The sequence below is a fragment of the Trichomycterus rosablanca genome, chromosome 24 (genome assembly GCF_030014385.1).
Source record: "Trichomycterus rosablanca isolate fTriRos1 chromosome 24, fTriRos1.hap1, whole genome shotgun sequence".
Taxonomy (NCBI): Eukaryota; Metazoa; Chordata; class Actinopteri; order Siluriformes; family Trichomycteridae; genus Trichomycterus; species Trichomycterus rosablanca.
The window spans coordinates 2,277,365-2,299,962 of NC_086011.1; the positions used below are offsets into that span (position 1 = coordinate 2,277,365).

Genomic DNA, 22,598 nt, shown 5'->3' on the forward strand with positions numbered 1-22,598 from the left:
CAGTACCTTAACCACTAAGCTACCACTGCCTTAGGTGCTCATTAAGATCAAAGTGACGTATTTTAAATTTTAAAGTATTTGGACACCTGACCGTGAGCTCTGTGTGATCTTTGTGTGAGCTAGAACAACAGCCGCTCTTCGGACAAGGCTTCTCTCAAGACTTTGAAGTATGTCTGTGGGAATTTGTACCCATTCAGTCAAAAGATGCGATTGGTTGGCTGGGCGCTGATGTTATGCAAAGTTGTACGCATATAATTTCCTTTATATAATTGACCTGTTAGCAACTGTTGTGACTGAAACACATAAATTCCAACATTAGAAGAGGCGTCCCAATACTTTTGTCCATTTAGTGTAATTGTGCAAAATTTGTATCCTAAAAGTATGTGGACACCCCTCCTCATGATTGAAATTTGTTGCTAACGTGAATACAATTATATAAGGTGAATGATTTGCTTTTAAAAGTTGCAGTTTGGGGAATTCCCTTCCTCTTTCAGCATGATTATGAACCTGAGCACAAAGCGAGCTCCAGTCGCCCTGGTCTTAAACCTTTAACCCTTAACTCAACACTTTTGGGATGAATTAACCTTGGATTGCAAGCCAGGACTTCCCTTCTCCCCCAACATCAGTGCCTGACCTCACTCTGTTGACGGAATGGGCACAGATTCCAACAGACACACTTCAAAGTCCTGTTGGCTTGGTTCATGTGACGCCATTCACCTTTTGTATTCGTGAGCCCAGCCTGGGATTCGAACCCTCACAACTTAGGCACTGCTGCTACCACAATGCCACACCAGCTCACATTTCTCATCCTCAGATATTACCGTGTAATTAAAGAGGGCGGCACAATGGCACAACATGTAGTGTCGATCCTTGTTTCCAGTCACAGTCTGAATGCAAGTCACTGTTTTTCCACTTTGCAAATCAAACATGCAAAAGGTGGATTGGCTGCTCTAAAGTTAAACCCATAATTCCCTCACTCTATTGACGGAATGGGCACAGATTCCAACAGACACACTCCAAAGTCTTGTATAAAGGCTTCCCACAAGAGTAAATGATATTAAAGCTTCAAAGAATGAGATGCCCAACAAGCTAATGGTCAGGTGTCCCAATATTTTTGCACCTGTATTGTGTATCATGAATATTGAACCGGCCGCTCTGATTTAAATCAGACGATCTTTACACCTCCAGGTTTTGGTGTTTTGAAGCGGCGTGCCGTTCGTGGTGCTGAATTAATGAAACGGCGGCAGCGCTGAAAAGGCCGCCGCGCTCCAGCTGAGATACGGAGATATGAGAAACAAATACGTCGAACGAAAATTCTAATCAGTCACGTGATCAGACACCGCTGCCAAAAATGTTCGTCTGTTACCGAGACCAGCTCAGACGTAAACAAACATAAACAACATCTGTGCTTTCACTGTGCAACACCATCATTCTTTGTTTTTAAATCAGCAAGAAGGGCCTGGGTTTGATTCCCTGTGCGGACGCCAGGGTCTTTTCTGTGTGGAGTTTGCATGTTCTCCCTGTATCTGTGTGGGTTTCCTTCCACAGTCCAAAGACTTGCACTAAGTGTGTGTATGTCTGTGCCCTGTGATGGACTGGCGACCTGTCCGGGGTGTTTCCTACCTTTCGCCCAATGAATCAGACCCACCTCGACCCTGACCAGGATAAAGTGGTAGTTAAACAGACAGTGAATGAATTAATACATTAATATTGTATTATTGTAATGTGCCTCATGGCAAAATCAGCCCCGTGGACCTGGGTTCCATCCTGACCTCCGGTGTGTTTGATGTCCTGTGATGGTCAGGCAGCCTGTCCAGTGTGTATTCCAGCTTAGTGCCCCGTATTTGCAGACCCACCCAAGTAGGTTAGTGATGAAAACAAATAAATCAGTTGAGGCACCAGGTTGGCACAGCATTCTTAAAGGCTTGCTCGTCCTCACAGAGAGCTGTGCTATCAGCCTGGCTTTGTGCTTAATGGACACAACTGGCCGTGTCTGAGGATGGGAAGGTCAGGTTTCTGATTGCTCATTGCTTCTGCAATCGTTGCCGGCATGGTTAGCAGAGGAACATGAAGTGTATACGTCTCTGTGGGAATCCACCGCTGGCTGGAAGAAAGATGTCCAGCAATTTGGGACGTCTGATAGGGCGGAGGCCGGGGGGAAGCATTACTGGCAACATTAAAATAGAAATGAAACAAATGAATAAAGTTTTGTATAGATCGTGGAAATGTAACGTAGTCGAAACATGACGTGTTCATAATGAACCTGATGTGGAAGGATGGGTGCACCACCTCACACTGCCAGCCAGTATTGATTTCCCAATAATCTCCTGCCCTGTTTGTTTATTCATGGAGTCGTTCTTGCAGTGGCACCACATCAACACCGAGCGATGGGAGAATAGAGACGTGATTAGGTAGGTTCCTCCGGGAGCTTCCTGTCCGTCTCACTGCGCTCGGTAGTTCACACGACTCGCCGGCGTCGCCCGTTTCCGTCCGTGTGAGTGATTTTACAGCGGCCGTAAGACCGGCTAAGAGCTTGGCGCTATTTCAGCAAAGCAATATGGTAAATATAGACGGCGGGAATTAATGTTCTACATAACGTTTTATCACCGCTCTCCACATGACCTCCGCCAAACGCTTCAAAGTGACACGTCCACGTCCGATCCCTTCACCTCCACGTCTCTCTGTTTAAACCCACTTTTACAGACCTGATGATTTACAGGACAGGACGAGTTTGCCAGTTTTTCTGCCCCCGTTCAACCCTCACATGAATGAGTAATTCCTTTCGGCTGCTCTCTTTGGGGGGCGCCACAGTGGGTCATTCGTCCACATATTTGATTTATCACATTAAATCTCAACCCTCCTATATAACTGGGCTTGGAACCGGCACTAAGGGTGCACTGATATGCCCCCCTTTCTCTGTTGGCTAGGTTCATGTGACGCCATGCACCTACTGTACTTATTTCTGAGTCCAGTTTTGGGATTGACATCCAGCTCACCTCTCTAATCCTCAGATATTATAGTGTAATTAAAGAGGGTGGCACAACATATAGTGTCGGTCTTTAATTCCAGTCACAGTCTGTATGGAGTTTTGTATTTTCTCTGCATGTTCATGTGGGTTTCCTCAGGGTTCTCTGTTTTTTACTTCAAAAAAACATGCAAGAGGTGGATTGGCTGCTCTAATTTACCTATACAGTTAAATCTATAATAAATGGACGCAAGGCAGGAACACCCTCAACTGGGTGCCAATCCATCACATGCCACCCCCGTACATAGCCAATCATGTCTGATGCGTAATATAGGTTTCTAGGTTTCCTTCCGTCGCCCAAAAATATGCAAAGGTAGAGCTGGCTGTTTTGACTGCAAACAGCCAGGACTGTGTTGTCCTAAGATGGACTGACACTGCCCAGGGTGTCATTTCTGCACCCGGTGTTTCCGGGAGCTTTGTGAAACACCGCAAGATAGTGCGGGGGCGTGGGTTAGCTTCGTTCTCCTCAATCAGAGCAGGGATCGGCATTGGTGGAGAGGAAGCATGACGCAATTGGACAATTGGACGCAATAAAAGGGAGAAAAAGGGAAAAAATGCATAAACAAAAACATAACATTAAATGTGTTTTTGTCTATTCAAAAGTGCGGTCAGGGATAAAAATGAAATAAAAAAACGGGTGTGGCCGAAACACCTGAACTCAAATATTAAAAGAGATGCCACGTACAGATTAATAGGACTGAGCTGGCACTGCTCTGGCTGGACTGGACTGTAGTAGCCATCAGAAGCTCCATTACTCATCCAGCATCAGGTCATCGATCACCCAGAGAAGTCAGTGCTCAGCAAAACGTCTCAGTTCTACCGTGTTTCACATCCATCAACAGAAACCAGATCTTAAATCAGCGCCCGCCCACACCCATGACCCCTCCCGAATACAGAAACGTACCTGAATCTCTTCTCTTTTCTCTGCAGATGAGACGTCATTCGAGGCTGGCATCAAAGTGCAGATCCACACTCAGGACGAGCCGCCGTTCATCGATCAGCTCGGCTTCGGGGTGGCGCCAGGCTTCCAGACGTTCGTATCCTGCCAGGAGCAGAGGGTGAGTGACCAGCGCTGGCTGCTTTCCTGTACCCGACGCCCCTTCTATTTTAAATTGTTTTAGCCACAAGAAATGCTAACCAGGAAATTATATGCTTCCACATTTGCACCAACAGTTTAGGGAAGGCCCTTTTGTGTTCCTGCATGACCGTGCGCCTGTACTGAAGTGTCATTGCGGTACATCAAACATCATCTGGTCAGAGGGGGTCCTGTGGAGGGTTCTTATGATTGGTTTTGGGTATGAGGGATGACCAAGTGTACAGAGCAACACATGTGCTACAGTCAGTAATTGTTTACCCAGTTTAGGGAAGGCCCTTTCCTGTTCCAGCATCGCCATGCCCCGGTTCTAAAGTATAATTGCGGTACATCAAACATCATCTGGTCAGAGGGGGTCCTATGGAGGGTTCCTATGATTTGTTTTGGGTACGGGGGTGCACACATGTGCTACAGTCAGTAATTGTTTACCCATAAAGTTCATCTGTATGGTGGCTGCAGCTTATAAAACAAATCAGTGAATGTACATGCAGCATATGTGTTCCTAATAAAGTGCTTGGTAAGTGTAGGAACAGGGAGGGAACAGGGAGTTTAGGGAAGGCCCTTTCATGTTCCAGCATGATTGCGCCCCTCTGTAAAGACTTCAGTACCCAGCCATACAAATTATGTCATCTGTTGAGTAAATGGGCACAAATTCCTACAGACATACTTAAAAGTCTTGTGAGAAGCCTTCTCAGATGGGCGGCTGTCATTCCAGCTGTAAAGATCACATATATGTCGCTTTATTTTAATAGCATTTGTGTTTAAAATATGATGATATGATGTCTAAAAGCATATGGTCAGGCGTCCAAATACTTTTGGACACGTTAGTGTATACTGACATTACAGCCACGGCTAAATGACATAAAACTATTCACTTTACCCCCATGAATGAGTAAAAGTTTATTGATTCAGAGTATGCTAATTCAGCGGGTTTGAGATCCGGGGTTTGAATCTCGGCGGTGCTATCGGCCAGCCGGGCGTCCACACAGACGTGATTGGCTATCGGCTGCACACACAGAGACGAAAATAATATGTGTCTTGTGTTACATTTCATTTAAAGATGTGAGACAATCAGATGAGACAAAATTGCAAAAATGAAAGAAAATTGGAAGGGCTAAGATTGTGTGTGTGTGGGTGGACGGTGTGTGTGTGTGGGTGGACGGTGTGTGTGTGTGTGTGGGTGGCTTTGTTTCCCATCATGCCAATGTTGCATTTGGCAGATTGATCGAGAATTGGCTGCTGGCCTTGTTTTTTGGGAGGTGGAGGCGCAGTGTGTGTTTTTTGGCAGCCTGCAGCAGAATCAGCTTTCAGCAATTTAATGCTCTAGTCCGTGTGTGTACCCCCCACCACACACACACACACACACACACACCACCGCCCCTCTGGTCCTTTGTTCTGGTCCAGTCTGCAGTTTCTGTTCGGCGACGTTACAGCTTTATACACTCGGTCATCAGTCTTGTCTTCTATTGAACAGCATCACTGATAGACACTGGATGACCAAAAGTATGTGGACAATCATCCTAATTAACAAGCACAGCCATTTCAGCCACGCCCAGGTGTATAACAGGTGTATATGATCACTTATATTTGTTAAATAAAACGAGTTTGGTGTGGAAGAACGCCAGTAGCCTGTACCTCAATCTTACTAAACGCCTTTAGGATGAATTGGAATGCGGACTGTGAGCCAGGCCTTCTTGCCTGACCTCACGTACGCTTGTTTGACTGAACGGGCACAGATTTCCACAGACACGCTCCAAAATACTTAGGAAGGCCGACTACTGTACATGCATGCCCGTGCTTTTAAAGCGGGATGTCCAACCAGCTCATGCTTGGGTGTCCACATACTTTTGCGTGGTAGTTTGGTTTGTTCTTCCAGTATGATTTTCCGTGTTAGGAGCTCTGTTCCAAGGTGTGAGTAAGTGAATAAGTCAGTGAATAAGTGTGATGTCTGTGGTGTGCGTCTTTTATCTTTCACGTCCCTGAACCACCTGTGACCCTGACCAGGATGGGGTGGTTGAATTCAGTTATACAGTTTTAACTCTAGTAGGGGTGACACAGCTGGTAGAGTGAACGCTGTGCAGCATGATTGGTCCCAAGTCCTTATCTTTGAACAGCGTCTGTGAGGAATTTAGCATGTTCTCCCATGCTTTACGTTTCATACGCAGGTGATGCCCTGCAATAGATTGGTGCCCGTGTCCATCTTGTTTTTCTTTCATGCACCCACTGTTTCTGTGCAGCACCGGATCCACTGAGACCCAGATCAGGATGAAGCTGTTAATAATGAGTCTGGTGACTCTCTGGCAGCACTGAGCTTTAAACCCACAACCCTCTGATCAGTACAGAAAGAAGCACAGCCTTCTTCTCTAATTAGCCAGCACACTGAGGTTAGAATAGATTTGCATCTCTTGATCCTCTAATGAAGCACATGCTGCAGCGAGCAGTGCATCGTGGGTAGTGTTTTTATCTCTCAGTCAGTACGGGATGTGCTGGTGGGGTTTGGGTAATTAGATCGGGGTGTAAACAGTCATGAGGTGGGATTAGATGGATGATGTGCAGGTTAATCTAATGAGGGAACGAGTGACTCAGACTGCACATGAGAAATTAATTCAGATGAAACACAGCGTGTGTGTGTGTGTGTGTGTGCCGTGTGCGTGTGTGTGTGTGCGTGTGTGTGTGTGTGATGGAAGCTAATAAAGGTTGCATAAAATTACAAAGCAACTTCAAAGTTTCCTCAGACTTGCCACACTTCTCTTAATGAGTGTATTATATCATTTTACTTCTTTAATTTTCTTCCCCCTTTGATTTTCTTATTTATGTGTATTTTAAACTGCAAGTTTATTCCTGTATTTTTTTATTACTATTTAAATTTTATTGTTTATTTTTCAATTTTCCATTAATTTTATTGTTTATTTTGTATTTTTAATTTTTAAAAATGTTCTATTAGTTTTATTGTTTATTTATGTATTTTATATTTTTAATTTTGTCAATTTTCTATTAGTTTTATTGTTTAATTTGTTTTACATTTTTCAATTTTCTATAAATTTTATTGTTTATTTTGTATTTTTCATTTTTTCACATTTTTATTCATTTTATTGTCTATTTTGTATTTTTTATTTTTTTAAATTTCCTTTTAATTGTATTGTTTATTTATGTATTTTTTTTTTGTCATTTTCTATTAATTTTATTGTTTATTTCTGTTTGTATTTTTTATGTTTTCAATTTTCTATTAATTTAATTTGTTTATTTCTGTATTTTATATTTATTTTTTTAATTATTTTTATTGTTTATTTTGTAAATTTATTTTTTACATTTTCTGTTATTTTTATTGTTTATTTTGTAAATTAATTTTTTACATTTTCTGTTATTTTTATTGTTTATTTTTGTATTTTTTTCTTTAGTTTTCTTTGAATTTTATTTGTTTATTTCTGTATTGTTTAATTTTAATTTTTTTCATTTTTTCTATTAATTTTATTGTTTATTTCTTTATTTTTTTCATTTTTCTATTAATTTTATTGTATATTTCTGTATTTTTTATTTTTTCTAATTTCTGTTTATTTTATTTTATATTTTCTTCCTTTTTTCTTTCTTCCTCATTTACTGGTTTATTTATTAATTTGCATTTTTAATTTGTTGTATTTGCTGCACTTTTTAGGGGCGGCACGGTTGCACAGCGGGTAGAGCTGTCACCTCACAGCAAGAAGGGCCTGGGTTCGATTCCCCGGCCAGGCGGTCAGGGTGCATTCTGTGTGGAGTTTAGCATGTTTAGCTTGTTCTTCCTGTGTTTGCTGGGTTTTTATCCCACAAGTCCAAAAACTGTCAGGCTAATTGGAGCTACTGTGTGTGTGTGTTTCTGCGTTTCCTCCTTTTCACCCAATGAATCTGACCCACCGCAGCCCTGACCAGGATAAAGCTGTGGTAAAACAGACAATGAATAAATGAATGCGCTTTTTATTTCTAAATCAAGAACGTCCATTTTTTTGTGTGTGTACAGTTGATGTACCTTCCCCGTCCGTGGGGCGACTGCAGGTCGGAGCCGATGGATTCGGATTTCTTCACTTCGTACAGCATCACCGCCTGTCGCATCGACTGTGAGACCCGTTACCTGGTGGAGAACTGTAACTGTCGCATGGTGCACATGCCTGGTAAGAACTGGAACCTGGATCTTTACGTTTACAGTCAGCATGAACGGCCACTGAAAATGCGGTCGGGTTCCTGATTCGTCTCGAGGAAATTCAAACAGATAAGAAGCACCTGAATACTTGTTTAAACAAAAGATGGTCAGGTGTCCAAATTATTTTGGCCATACAGTGAACATCACATTTGAAAGGATTTTTGAGATTTATTGTGTTTTTTGTTCCAGGTGACGCTCCGTACTGCACCCCAGAACAGTATAAAGAGTGTGCGGATCCAGCGCTGGGTGAGTACAGGAGTGTAACGACCACCACCGCATCCCAAAATCACGTCCACCAACCGTGCTGACCGTCGTCCTGCACTGTGACGCCTCACGATCTCTGTTTTTGTGCCAGATTTCCTGGTGGAGAGGGACAACAACTTCTGCGTATGTGAGACGCCCTGCAACATGACCCGCTACGGTAAGGAGATGTCCTTCGTCAAGATCCCCAGCAAGGCGTCGGCCAAGTACCTGGCCAAGAAGTTCAACAAGACGGAGCAGTACATCGCGTAAGTGCCACTGAGGCTGATTACACGACCCTGAGGGCTGCTGTACGCTGACGTTATTACCGTCTGTCGCTAAATGCACGCTAAACGCAAGAATGCGATCTTTCCTTCTTTAGATGCGTCCAGTTGTGTTTTTTAACCCCCAGCTAGCAGTTTTGGGTGTCAGTGGATGTAGGCTAGCATACCCACGATTAATGAAGGATACAATTCAAGCCAATGGAACCCAACAGTGGCAGTTTGATGGTGGTGGGACTTAAACTGTTGACCGTCTGATCAACAGCCCAGCATCTTATCCATGTAGCCACTGTTACCCATCACCACGTTAGACTGCTGTGCCACCTGAGCGCTCATCATGCCAAAACAATAACAAATCCTTATTTTAATTATATAAGAGTGGATAAGAGTGGAGGCTGTTATAGCTGCAAGGGGGGGCCAACTCCATATGAATGTTCACATACCCTATATGGACAAAAGTATTGGGAAAACCCTTCTAATTTTTAATTCATGTGTTTCAGCCAGGTGCAATAAGTCAATTATATTAAGGAAATTAAATGCTTCCAGCTTTGCAGCAACAGTTTAGGGAAGGTCCTTTGCTGCCCCAGTATAACTGTGCCCCTGTGAACAATGTAAGCTCTATAAAGACCTGACTGAACAGCTTTGGAATGAACCGGAACTGAGACTTTCTTGTCCAACATCAGCACCCAGCCATACAAATGCTTTCATTTCTTTAACTGAATGCACACAAATTCCCACAGACATGCTTCAAAATCTTGTGAGAAGCCTTTTCAGAAGACTGGCTGTGGTTCCAGCTGAACAGAGGTCACGGTACTTTAATAACCGAATGTTCATGACCGAAAGCTCATGATCAGGTGTCTAAATACTTTTGGCTGTATAGTGTGTCATATATCAAGCAGGCCAGCTCCTGCCTCACACACGGGTGACTTTGCTTCCACCGTGACCCAGATCAGGACGCAGCAGCTCCTACAGATGAATAATTGACTGTTATTTTTTTAAGGACCTTCAATCTGAACATCAGAGCTTCACCGAGCGGAAATGAAAAATGCAGACAGCAGGTCGTTCATCTGTCTCGACCTCAATCAGGTCTCCGTGTTTACTAGAGCGGAGATCGAACAGCCTGGCACGCTCGTTTTGGCGTGTTTTGGAGGAAGTTTTGGGTTTCGGGTTTGGATTTTATATCTGACCGAGTTTGACGATAGTCCACTTACTTCCTGACCGAATGCCAAAAATGTTCTTGTATTAAAACTGTATTTTATTTATTGCACACTAAGTATGTGGACACGCTTCCTTATCACTAAGTTCAAGAGGTTGGGTCCCTGTCCTTATTCAGCCTGACTGAAGGTCCATAAACACAAGATCTGATGTGGAGGAACTGCAGCGTCCTGCAGCACAGAACTGTATTAAACATTTTTTAAATGTTGCTCCTTTAACTAAATGGGCACAAATTACCACAGACACTCCCCAAAGTCTGATGGTATTTTTATTATTTTTATTGTTTATTTCTTTATTTTTTAATTTCTATCAATTATATTGTTTATTTCTGTATTTTTTCCTTTTCATTTTTTCAATTTTCTGTAAATTTTATTGTTTATTTCTTTTTTTCTTTTTTAAAATTTCTGCTAATTTTATTGTTTATTTTTGTATTTTTAATTTTTATTATTTTATTTTTTATTTCTTTTTTTCTAAATTTTCTGGTTATTTTATTGTTTATTTCTTTTTTATTTTTCTTCTACCAATTTTATTGTTTATTTTTTAGATTTTCAATGTTCTATTAATTTTATTGTTTATTTCTGTATGTTTTTATTTTTTCTATTTGTATTAATTTAATTTTTTATTTCTGTATTTTTTATTTTTATAAATTTTGTTTTATTTCTGTATTTTTTTCTCATTTCTATTCATTTTATTTTATATTTTATTTTATTTTTTCCTCATTTACTGGTTTATTTATTAATTTGCTTTTTTTTATTATTTGCTGCACGTTTTAGGCATGGCACGGTCGCACAGTAGGTAAAGGGCCTGGGTTCGATTCCCCGGTCAGGCGGTCAGGGTGCATTATTTGTGGAGTTTAGAATGTTTACCTTAAAATGAATTGGAACGTCAAATGCCTGGCCTCATATCAGCATTTGCTCTTTCAACTAAATGGGCACAAATTACCACAGACACACTCTAAAGCCTGATGATGAGTTCCTGGACGTTGTAATTCCCAGCAGGAGCGATGTTTTTAGAGTGGCGGACTCAAACCTACGGTCCAGCCTCATGTGTTCACATCAGGATGTCAAACATACAGAGTAAAAAGTGCTTTACAAATAAATCCCAGTCCACGTGTTATAAAGTCAGTTCACTATAAAGCTAAAATAAATCACGTCCGGAATAAAACAGTGAAGTAAAAATGGACGTATTCATTTTAAGATGCGCGATCGTGTGTGTTTAATGTTTAATAAGACCCAGAGAAAAACCCAAACCCATTTATAAACTGCTCCAACGTTTATACGATTCAGAAGTCATCACCGAAGTTCCCTGAGCAAATAGAAAACAAACGAGGGCATTAACGTGAAATTATAGGTACTAAACTTCAGTGCGGCACGCAGGTGATATATGACGGCGGTTTATAGAGGACGGCTTTCTAAATAAATAGGTGCCCACCAATAGAGGTCTCATAAGTCTAACAGTGAGAGAAGGTCATGGAGTATGTCTAAATATAAACACAACGGCTAGAAAATTTATCACCGGGTGTGAATTTAGGAGCTGAATTATAAAAAGCATAAATGGCAAAAAGTTTGCAGAGGACCGTAAATCTCCGTCATACAAAACAAATCACAAGAACAGAGCGTCTATAATCTTTTTCTACCTGACACGTGTGGTCGTACAGCAGCATGGGTCCTGGGGAACTGGGTTTGATTGGTCCACTAACTGTCTGTGAGGAGATTTTCATGTTTAATTAGGGCCATGTGTGTGTCATCCAGCTATTGGCTGCTGATTCGATTGGGTCGCCCAATATTATATATATAAATATACAGTACAATATGATCATAATCTACAATATGTAATGTAACATGGCTCAGTTTTGTGCGAGTCTTGTACTTCTGCGTTGCCATTTCTGGCCAGCAGAGGGGGCACAGAGGCGCAGATGATTGATGTGTCAGTTTCTCTTGAACTTGCATCACATTAGTGTTATTCACGACTTATTTATATGTCGCAGTTTCTCCCTCTCACATTCGCCAGCTTCTTTATTTGCAAACCTGCTTAACACCTCTCTAAAACCGTGATACCTGCTGCTCTATCCAGTCCGGTCTCCCATTGGTTCTAAATGCAGGACACTTCTGGGAACTCACCTGGTGTCACTACGATTTTGGGCTTCACCTGGGCACCTCCTTGTCAAATAGTGGAAGCAATGAGGCAGTGTTGCAGTGTAGGTGTAATTGAAGGTACAGGAAAGTTGGTACGTTCCTCTCTGGACCTTCATCCATTGCTGGTTGTAAGTAAAATATGAATATTACTGGATTTAATGTTTCTGGCGTTATTTGACTTTGTCAGCATTTAGCAGCTCTCGGAGATTTATGAAACCCAATAATGGTGCATTTAAAAGCTCTTTTAGCTTATTAAGCTTTTAAGCCAAGCAGTAAAGTATCCCTGATATACCTATATTACAGTTATTATAACCTAAAGGGCGTCTTAGACCGGCGCTCAGGTGACACAGCGACTAGACCACTGGTGCTGAGATATCGATCTCTCTTCATTATTTTTTTGCATAGCCCATCTTTTTTGGGAGCTGGGGTCAGAGCGCAGGGTCAATTATTGTATGGCGCCTCCTGGAGCTCCAACAGTGGCTGTGTGACCGAGCAAGGATTCAAACCTTCAACCTTCTGATTGAAAACTCACTGCTCAGTAAGCGTAATGAAGCAATGAAAGGCTGTAATTTACAAAAAAATGGAGAAAGGGAATTAATAATAATATATTATAATATATATAGAATCTATACAATAACAGGGCCTGTTTATCTGTACAGCACATTTAATTAACAAGATCATTTAAACTGCTTCTGCTTAAAACTTCTGTATAAATAAATAATTACCTTTAATTAAATGCTTAATTATTAGTAGGCAGACTGCAAAGACACAAAAGGTTAATTAAATAAAAAGACACACAAATACACACACACACACACACACTCACGATCGGCTGTGTGTCTGTAGGGGGAGGGACAGTGGCCTAAACAGGGTTCCTTATTGCTGGTGTAATGAGGACCTCTGCTGACCGGTCAAGGTACCGGCACAGGAGGGGGTGACTGATCACAGATGGTAGTGCGTGGCTCTCCGTGCACGATACTGCTCTCTGAGAATGTTGGAGAGGACACGCATTGATCAAATTCTTTATTCAGACTATTTGTGCATCAGATTTAGGAAGCAAATCTTAGTAACTTTCACTAGAACTTACAGAAACAGCTGGGGGATTGATAAGACTCTTAGTGTTTATGGCTTCTTGTCTCCTTTATCTGGTGTTTTATCTTAGAAAACGCCGTTACCCAGGACTGTAATGGGATCGCCATTAGCTCAAACTCCATATGCATCCGTATCAGAGTCATAAAAACACAGTAAAAGCAGCCAGCAGGTTTTAGTTTGCTGTATTTCGTTTAATGACTAGCTCAGCGCTACAGAGAGCGAACCTGCAGCTCGGTGTGTCCGATCCGAACCATCTGCCCGAGTCAGACACAGATCAGGAATGTAAATGAGAGGATTTCTGACTGATGAGTATTGATGGTGCGAAGCATCCGAGCTGACGCGGTTCTAACGGGAATGAAGGAACTTCGGCCTCCTCACTAAGCTCCTCGGTCTGTTTGCAGGGATAACATCTTGGTTCTGGATATCTTCTTCGAGGCCCTGAACTACGAGACTATCGAGCAGAAGAAGGCCTACGAGCTGCCCGGATTACTGGGTAAGTGAACCGTTTTGGATGGGTTTAGTTTGGACCTGCATTAGTTTTGGGACTTACAGCTGAAGTCAAAAGGTTTTGCGTGGAGGATTCTACACGTCTCTTAAGATGGGATGATTGCTAAAATAATAATGTTATTTGTTCATGACATTGTACGATTTAAATCTAAAGATTTGCTTCTTCTCCAGGTGATATTGGTGGTCAGATGGGCCTCTTCATTGGAGCCAGTATTTTGACTATTTTGGAGCTCTTCGACTATCTTTATGAGGTGAGAACCTCCACTTTACACTCACACTTGGACTGGGATTGAGCAGGCCGACTGGTTTTAATGTTTTTTTTTTCCTAATGGGTAGTAAGTTTAGTCATTATACTTTGGTGAAGTTGTGTAGATCATGTGCCAGTAAATGGAACCCCGATCATCACCACAAAGACAAGACCATGACCCAAACAACCCAAACCAAGATAAGACCAAAATCTGTACCAATCAAAACAATCAAGAGACCAGAATCCAGTCCGCCTGAGGACTCGTAACCACTGAGACCAAGGCAAGACCAAGACCCATTACACCTGAGACAAGACCCAAATATACCAGTTGACACCAAGAGCCATACAAATTGAGAACATGGCAAGACCAAGACTATGACAAAGACCAAGAACCATAAAACCAAGGCCAGGACCCATAACACCTGAGACTAAGACAAGACCAGGATTCATTCCACCTGACACCAGGACAAGAACAAGACCAGGACCCATACCAACCAAGGCCAAGACAAGACCAAGACCCAAATATAACAGTTGACACCAAGAGACATACAAAAGGAGAACATGGCAAGAACAATACTATGACAAGACCAAGAACCATAACACCTGAGACTATGACAAGACCAGGATTTATTCCACCTGATACCAGGACATGACCAAGACTAGGACCCATACAAACTGAGAACATGACAAGACCAAGACCCATATCAGCCAAGACAAGACCAAGACCCATACCAACACAGTCCATGACTAAATCGAGTCCCATACCAGTAAAGAACCATACTGATTACTGATTTACCAACCAAGACCCAAACCAACCAAGACCAGACCAAGACCTATTCCAAAAAACCATACACCAAAAACCTGCATGCAAACACAAATTAAAGAGACAGAAAATGGAATTTTATGAGGGTAGGAAGTATGAATCACTGTTAGCCAAGACAAACATCAGTGCTCATCTGACATTTGCACAATTTGGGCAAAATCTGATGGACTGACTTGATAAAAATCCTACAGCTTGTCATGTTTTAATCCAACCCATCCTGCTGGGGTTTAGTGTTTATCCATGGAGACGCAAGTTTGTATTTAAGCCTTAAGCATGTTAACGATGTTTCTGGCTGAAATAGGAAAGTGCTTTAGTTAGAACGGGTGTTCAAACATCTTTGGCAAAATTGTGTACTTATCACACACGCTGTTCCTACAGAAATGCTAGCCGGGTGTATTCTGCCTACGGGGAGATAAAGCAATAAGCTGGTTCTTGTGTGGATGTGGATGTAGGTGTGTGTGTGTGTGTGTGTGTGTGTGATCTGGTTGGACTGAATTTGCTTCTGGCAGCTTTGAGCCGGAGCAGAAAGTGACTAATCTCCTCCGAGCCCGAGTTTGTCAGAGACTGACTAATTTGCACGATCATCAATGAATTGGCTTCTATTCAGGAACCGTGATGGAACCAACACGTGGCTCACAGTTCTGCAGTGCAGGTCCCCACAACATCTGGATCATTTCCATACGTCCTCAAGTACAATCATCTGTTTACCGAGCGAAATGGCTGAAGGGGTGTGGTTGTTCTTACAATCAAATTTTAATATACGTTTATAAGCACCTCTGTGGACAAACAGTTCCATTAGAACAGCTGACTTTATCCTGCAACTGTCATGGTATTATAACAAAAACAGTGTTTATTATAACAAATGTAGTGTTTATTACACTGAAGACAATGTTTGTTATAACAAGGATAGTGTTTGTTATAACAAATGTAGTGTTTATTACACTGAAGACAATGTTTGTTATAACAAAGACTGTTTATTACACTAAAGATAGTGTTTGTTATAACAAATGTGGTGTTTATTACACTGAAGATAGTGTTTGTTATAACAAAGACTGTTTATTACACTAAAGATAGTGTTTATTATAACAAATGTGGTGTTTATTACACTGAAGACAATGTTTGTTATAACAAAGACTGTTTATTGCACTAAAGATAGTGTTTATTATAACAAATGTGGTGTTTATTACACTGAAGATAGTGTTTTTATAACAAAGACTGTTTATTACACTAAAGATAGTGTTTATTATAACAAATGTGGTGTTTATTATACTGAAGATAGTGTTTTTATAACAAAGATGCTGTTTGTTGTACCAAAGCTGGTGATTTTTGTACCAAAGGTAGTGTTTGATGTACCAAAGGCGGTGTTTGTTATAGCAATGATGGTGTTTGTTATGTTGAAGCTTCTGATTGTTGTACCAAAGATATTGTGTTTATTATACAGAAGATAGTGTTTATTATAACAAATGTGGTGGTTATTATATCAAAGATAATGTTAAGTATACCAATTGTAGTGTTTATTATACAGAATATAGTGTTTATTATACTAGAGATGGTATTTGATATATCAAAGCTTGATTGTTATGTTATCAAAGAAAGTGTTTTTATACCAAAGATTGTTTGTTTTTCCATAATAATGTTTGTTATACCACAGATGGTGTTTGTTATACCAAAACTTATGATTGTTGTACCAAAGCTAGTGTTTACTGCACCAAAGAGGGTGTTTATTGTACCAAAGATGATATTTGTTATACCAAAGTTGGTAATTGGTATACCAAAGATAGTGTTTGTTATACCAAAGATGGTGATTGTTGTACTTAATATAGTGTGTATTGTACTAAAGATAGTGTTTGTTATACCATAGTAGTGTTTGTTTTATCATAATAGTGTTTATTATACCATAGTAGTGTTTGTTGTACCAAAGCTAGTGATTTAGGCAAAGATAGTGTTTTATACCAAAGATAGTGTTTATTATACCAAATGTAGTGTTTAACATACAGAATATAGTGTTTATTATAGCAAATGTAGTGTTAATTACACTAAAGATAGTGTTAATTACACTAAATGTGGTGTTTATTATACAGAGGATAGTGTGTATTATAACAAATGTAGTGTTTATTATACCGAAGGTTGTGTTTATTGTATTGAAGATATAGAATATAGTGTTTTTAAAGAATATATGTTTATTATATCGAAGATGGTATTTCATATACCAAAGCTTGTGATTGTTATACCAAATACAGTGTTTGTTATACCATAATAGTGTTTATTGTACCAAAGGTGGTGTTTCGTATACTACATCTCTGAGTTGTACCCAAACTGACCTTTCTTGTACTGAGGCTAGTGTTTGACCAGCACATGACGGGTCCAGACTAAGCTAACGTTAGCTTTGTTTCACAGGTAATCAAGTACAAGCTGTGCCGCTGCAGGAAGAAGAACCACAAACGCAGCAACAGCAACGACCGGGGCGCCGTGCTGAGCCTGGACGACGTCAAGTGCCACGTCAGTAACTGATTAACTGTAATTGTGTCATTATTATTGTGTAATAATAGGGGGAGAGGAGGGTGAGGGGGGGTTAAATCTATAATAATGCTCATGGTTTTGTAATGAGATGTCCAGCAGGCTTATGGTAGCAGTCCACATTAGTCCGTGTATATTATTATATTATTCAGACATGTAGCAGTCAGAAATGATGGCACGTCACAATTATTCAGCCGCTACAGATAATTGCTAATCTTAAAACCGATTGCTAGTCTGGAGGACCAGTTTAGGGAAGGCCCTTTCCTGTTCCAGCATGGCTGCACCCCTATAGACAAAGCTAACTTATTAAAGACATGAAGAAAAATCAAACATCATCTGGTCAGAGGGGGTTCTATGGAGGGTCCTTATGCTTGGTTTTGGGTATGGGGGGTGCCCAAGTGTACAAAGCAACAGATGGACTACAGTCAGTAGTTGTTTACCCATAAGGTTCATCTGTAGGTGCCCAGGTGGTACAGCTCGGAGATTCTGAACCCCTTGGTTTGAAACTCGGCCATGCCACTGGTCGGCCGGGCGCCATCTAGCGGGCATAATTGGCAGTGCCTGCAGCAGGGCGGGATGACCGGACTATGTGGGCGGGGTCTTCAAACACTGTGTAAGGACCCTGGTTAGCAGATCGAGAGGCGCTTTTACAGAAAGCATGGGTGAAAAAGGGTTCTGCTAAGAGCTGCACGCAGGTCGGAAGAGGCGCGAGCAGCAGTATACCCACCTCGACTCCAATCAGGGATCCACAGCAGTGGAAGACAAGCTGACTACACTAAATTGGGAGAAAATGCAGAAATAAAATAGAAAATGAATAGAAAGTTCATCTGTGTGGCAGCTGCAGCTTATAAAACAATCAGTAAATGTGCGTTCAATATAGGTGTTTCACACCGTGTATTGTCCATCCCCAGGCTCCATGTGAAAACCTCCGTACGCCCTCCACGTATCCTGCCAACATCCTACCTCACCACCCCGGACAGGCCAACTTCGATGACTTTACGTGCTGAGCAGACAGGAAATGAGCTGCGGCAGGTGGATTTGTAGTTAAACAACCAAAGCCGACGACATCCACACAACTACATCCACCCGACCCACCCGGACCACCATAGAAACGATCGTGCTGGATGTTACCGCACCACCATGTAGGTCATGTACAGAACCCCCATGAATCAAAACAGTTTACAACATCAGGAGAAAAAAAACGACGTCCACCAACAGACCAGGCGTGAACTTTTACTAGAACATGGAACACTGCCTCAAAGGGAACTCTGTCCTTGAGAAGCCTTTGAAACGTGGAGGTTTCCTGCAGCACCGTGACCCGGACTTGCTGTTGCCGGAGCCTCATGCCTTTTGTGTACATAACGTTGGCTATACGCTGTCGAACCGAACGGCTTACTTAGATTCTTCAGATATTATCGTGCTTAATCCATGTAGCGGCATTCGTGGTGAACGATCCATCAGCCACGGTCGATGTGTCTCATTTCAGGAGGAGGTCGGAGGCTGCGTTCTGCGGCGTTTCATCCCGTGATCTGCATGCTTGTACTCGTCTTCCCGTGCATGTTTTCTGTTTTATCATTCATATCGCCGAGTTTGCCTCATTTATATACAGGTGAGTGTGTGAGTGGGAGTCTGGGTGCCTTAAACCCTACAAAGTTTGTGATTTGGCATGTGGGTCGATGACATGGTCGAATTTACTTAATTTTAAAAATGATTCAATACAAGAACTCTCGGATAGATTCTCAGTCTAATGTGTTCTGAAACTTAAATGGGACGTCATTTCTTTGCCCCTACAGCAGAGACTACTACTGTCTGGTTGAGCTGCCAGCACGAGTGGTGGAGGAATACAGAGAGCATAGCATGTTCTGCCACGTCATAAAGCTTTCTATAGAAAACTGCTCTGGAGAAATTTGTAATTGAGACCAAAGTGGGAAAAAATTGGGGAAAAAAAGATGATTATTATTACTACAACTACTTCTAATAATAATAATAATTATCACAATGATAAATAAATATTATTTATTACCTTTATTATTCTCTTTATTATTATTATTATTATTATTGCCATTATTATTATCATTATTATTACTATTATTATTACTTTTGCCATTATTATTATTATTGCCATTATTTTTATTATTATTATTCTCATTATTGTTATTATTATTATTATTATCATTATACTTATTTTTATTATTTTTAAATTTAAGGTATAAAACCACTAATAATAAATACAGAATGATGTCCTTTTTGAAGGCCCTGTCACTGACCCGTGTGTTGATTCAGATATCGTGTACGATTCTCTCGTCGTTATTTTTGATGCCATGTGACTCGTCTGTACGTGCGTTTATGATTGTGTTTCACTGCTTAGCAGCGATCATTTCTGGAACTGTTAGTGTCGCAAATGTCATATCAAAGCACAAGACCGCCGATATGTAAAAGATACGATGTAAAAAAAAAGAATCTGATTCTTACCTGATCATCATGTTAATCTGAATTATTCTCACTATTATATCCATCAGATTTTTCTTTTTCTACTCCAGAAAAGCAGTAGTGAATTGCCTGATAGTCCAGTCTCTCTCTTTCCAGACTGTTTTATTTATCGAAGGTATAATAAATATCAGTCAGAATTTTATGTTACATGTTTTATTGAGTGTTTATTTCTAAAGGAAAATATTAAATACGAGCTGCGTCTGAGAGCTGCATCATTAAATTTAAATCGTTTTAATAGTTTAGCAGAACGGTTGGAGGTTCTTGGCTGCCCATCAAAATGTTCAATGGTAACGATTTAGGTCGCACCTTGTGGCGAATATTAAAGCTGCACTGCTGCTCCAGGAACAAAAATATTTTGTACAGTAATTTATTAGGTACAAGTAAAACACGACCACCTCAAGTCTGAGGCTTCATCCATAATCACGGGGTACTGCAGGGTCTCTCAAACTTTTTTTAAGCAGCATATTTTGTCCATGATTTTTATCATGACCCAGGCAACACAAACAACTCATCAAAACGAAACACAACATTAAATAAACTTCATTCAATAAAATTGGTGGTTCCACTGTGGTTTACAAGATGTAACGTAAAGCCTCCACAAGGGGGTGACCATGTACACATTCATTTCGTGTTTGTGTACCTGTTAAAATTCTTTTATTTAATAATGCTGTATCTGCCTCCAGTCTCACCTTCTTGTCCTTTTCTGACAGAACTTCTCGTCTGTGTTGGTTTATCCTGCTTTAAAAAGAACTTTATTTCATCTTTTTCACGTATTGCTTTTTTTGGGTCAGGTTTTTGGTCACACCATGTAAAAACACCAGGTACAAGGTGATATATTGGCGCCCTGTCCCAGCCAGTGTTTCCTGCCAGGATAAAGCAGTGATGGGAATAAAATGTTAGCAATAGGGGCATTTTACCCCCTTTTTCTTCCAATTTAGCGTAGCCAGTCTGATGCTGGGGACCCTGATGGCGTCTAAATTGGGTGCATATAGTGGCCTAACACACACTCCCTCCGATGTGTGCGCAGTCCACCGATCACTTCTTACTCACCCATACTTAGGTGGATTGCGCCTGAGGTCGGCTTTGCGTACGGAGAGCCACGCCCCGATCTATGCGCTCCTACACTTTCTGTACAGGCACCCTGGGCAACCCAGGTCCTTACACAGCGTTGATAACACAGCCTTAGTCCGGTCTTTTCCCATCCTGCAGACTAGAGGCCAGTTATGCCTGCTAGATAGAGGGTGCCCAGACGACCGGGGTGTCCACATACTTTTGGCCATATAGTGTATATTCAGATGTTTTATGGGGCATTTGGCTGGCACGGTTTTGGTGCATCTTTCCCGCACGGAAAACAGTCCCTGCGACAGGGCGTGAGGGGTCACCAAAGGGTCAGTGAGTAGAAAAATCATTTAAATCAAATTATCTCAATTAACCAAGTCAAACTTTAGGAGATTTTTGGACAGGAGTTTTGGACGATCTTCTTCACCATGGTGTCTCGTCTTCTATTTTGGTTTTATGATGGTGATCAGATCACTAACTGGACTGTGACACCTTTCAGAAATCTTCACCCGAGCAGAAGGAAGGAGAGAAGTGAAGAGGAAAGAGACGTCACGGAAATTACTTCTCTTTCATCAAACCAGATAGAAGCTCAGAATAAAAGTGTAGAAAAAAAGAACCATCAGCTCTTAACACGTCTTTATCTGATGAACATACGGGTGTTTATGATCGTTGTCATGTCATTCAGCCGCCCAAGGATGTTTATTTTCACCACTCCACATTCTGATGTTTCTGGAAGATCGAGAGGAAGCCACAGTACCCAGGGAAACCCATGCAGACATAGGAAGAACATACCAAACTCCTGACAGTAGATGGCTCCGTACCAGAATCAAACCCAGGTCCCCAGGAACCACGTTATTGGGCGGCTCTCATGCTACCTGGCCTTATTAGATATTCGGCTTTGGCTCGGGTCAGTCTGGATATAAAATATTCAGCAAGTTCTCACACACACTAGTGGTCAGTAGATTAAAATGACCGTGACATTTGATACCAAGGCAGGAATTGTCATTTCCGAAATGTACCATACCAGGTCAGTGGTCATGTGATCATCAGGTAACACCATGAATCTCTGAATGAATGATGGCTTTGTTCTTTCCACTGGAACTTTGGTCGACCGGTTCGGATCTCAAACTGCGTGCACAGGTAATACTGAGGGACCGGACAGACCACAGGGGGCATCGCAATGAGCCGTGGTGTCCTCAGGAAGGAAATAAATTACATTTCTCATGACCTTTCAGCTGTATGACAGAGGTACCAGGTAATTTTAATAACATCTATCCTGGTTTGTCTTCCCATCGTTACACTGATTAAAAATGGCACGAGTTGGCAGAAACCATGCCGTCTCTCGGCTGGTGGGTTAAACCCAGTCATGGCGTGTAGTGCTTTAAAAAAACCTCTCCATCCTTTACCAATTTCTATTCTTTTATTTTTACTCCAAAAGGCAGAAACACACCTACACATTTACCTATCACTCATTCACTCCTACCTACACATTCACATGTTCAGGTTGCTCAAACAGATTCAAGTGATTCTACATCAGTTTCCACCCTCAGGAAAGACTTTCCGCTGCGCTGTATATTCTGTAGTAGATGAGGGATTTATCCCAGCAACCTCATGGCACTGAATAAAATAGTTTGGCTGAGATACTAAGAATATTAATAGAATAATAGCTGAGCTGGCATAATCCTTTCATCTGTATGAGCCAT

The 22,598-nt window shown here is 41.3% G+C and overlaps 1 protein-coding gene across 4 annotated transcripts in view; it reads left to right on the forward strand.

Annotated features, from left to right (window-relative positions):
* Positions 1-21,443, forward strand: part of asic1b (acid-sensing (proton-gated) ion channel 1b) — a 133,282-nt gene extending 111,839 nt beyond the window's left edge. For 2 of the 4 annotated variants that reach the window (XM_062986693.1, XM_062986692.1), the window contains 8 exons: positions 3,956-4,083; positions 8,110-8,260; positions 8,479-8,535; positions 8,645-8,798; positions 13,654-13,745; positions 13,931-14,010; positions 17,227-17,328; positions 18,258-19,983. In XM_062986693.1, the coding sequence (XP_062842763.1) occupies positions 3,956-4,083; positions 8,110-8,260; positions 8,479-8,535; positions 8,645-8,798; positions 13,654-13,745; positions 13,931-14,010; positions 17,227-17,328; positions 18,258-18,353 (860 nt within the window). In that variant the 3' untranslated portion in view covers positions 18,354-19,983. Of the gene's footprint in view, positions 1-3,955; positions 4,084-8,109; positions 8,261-8,478; positions 8,536-8,644; positions 8,799-13,653; positions 13,746-13,930; positions 14,011-17,226; positions 17,329-18,257; positions 19,984-21,394 lie in introns of those variants that run through there. The other 2 variants (XR_010007481.1, XM_062986694.1) reach the window with 2 other exon arrangements.
* Positions 21,444-22,598: the final 1,155 nt, after the last annotated feature.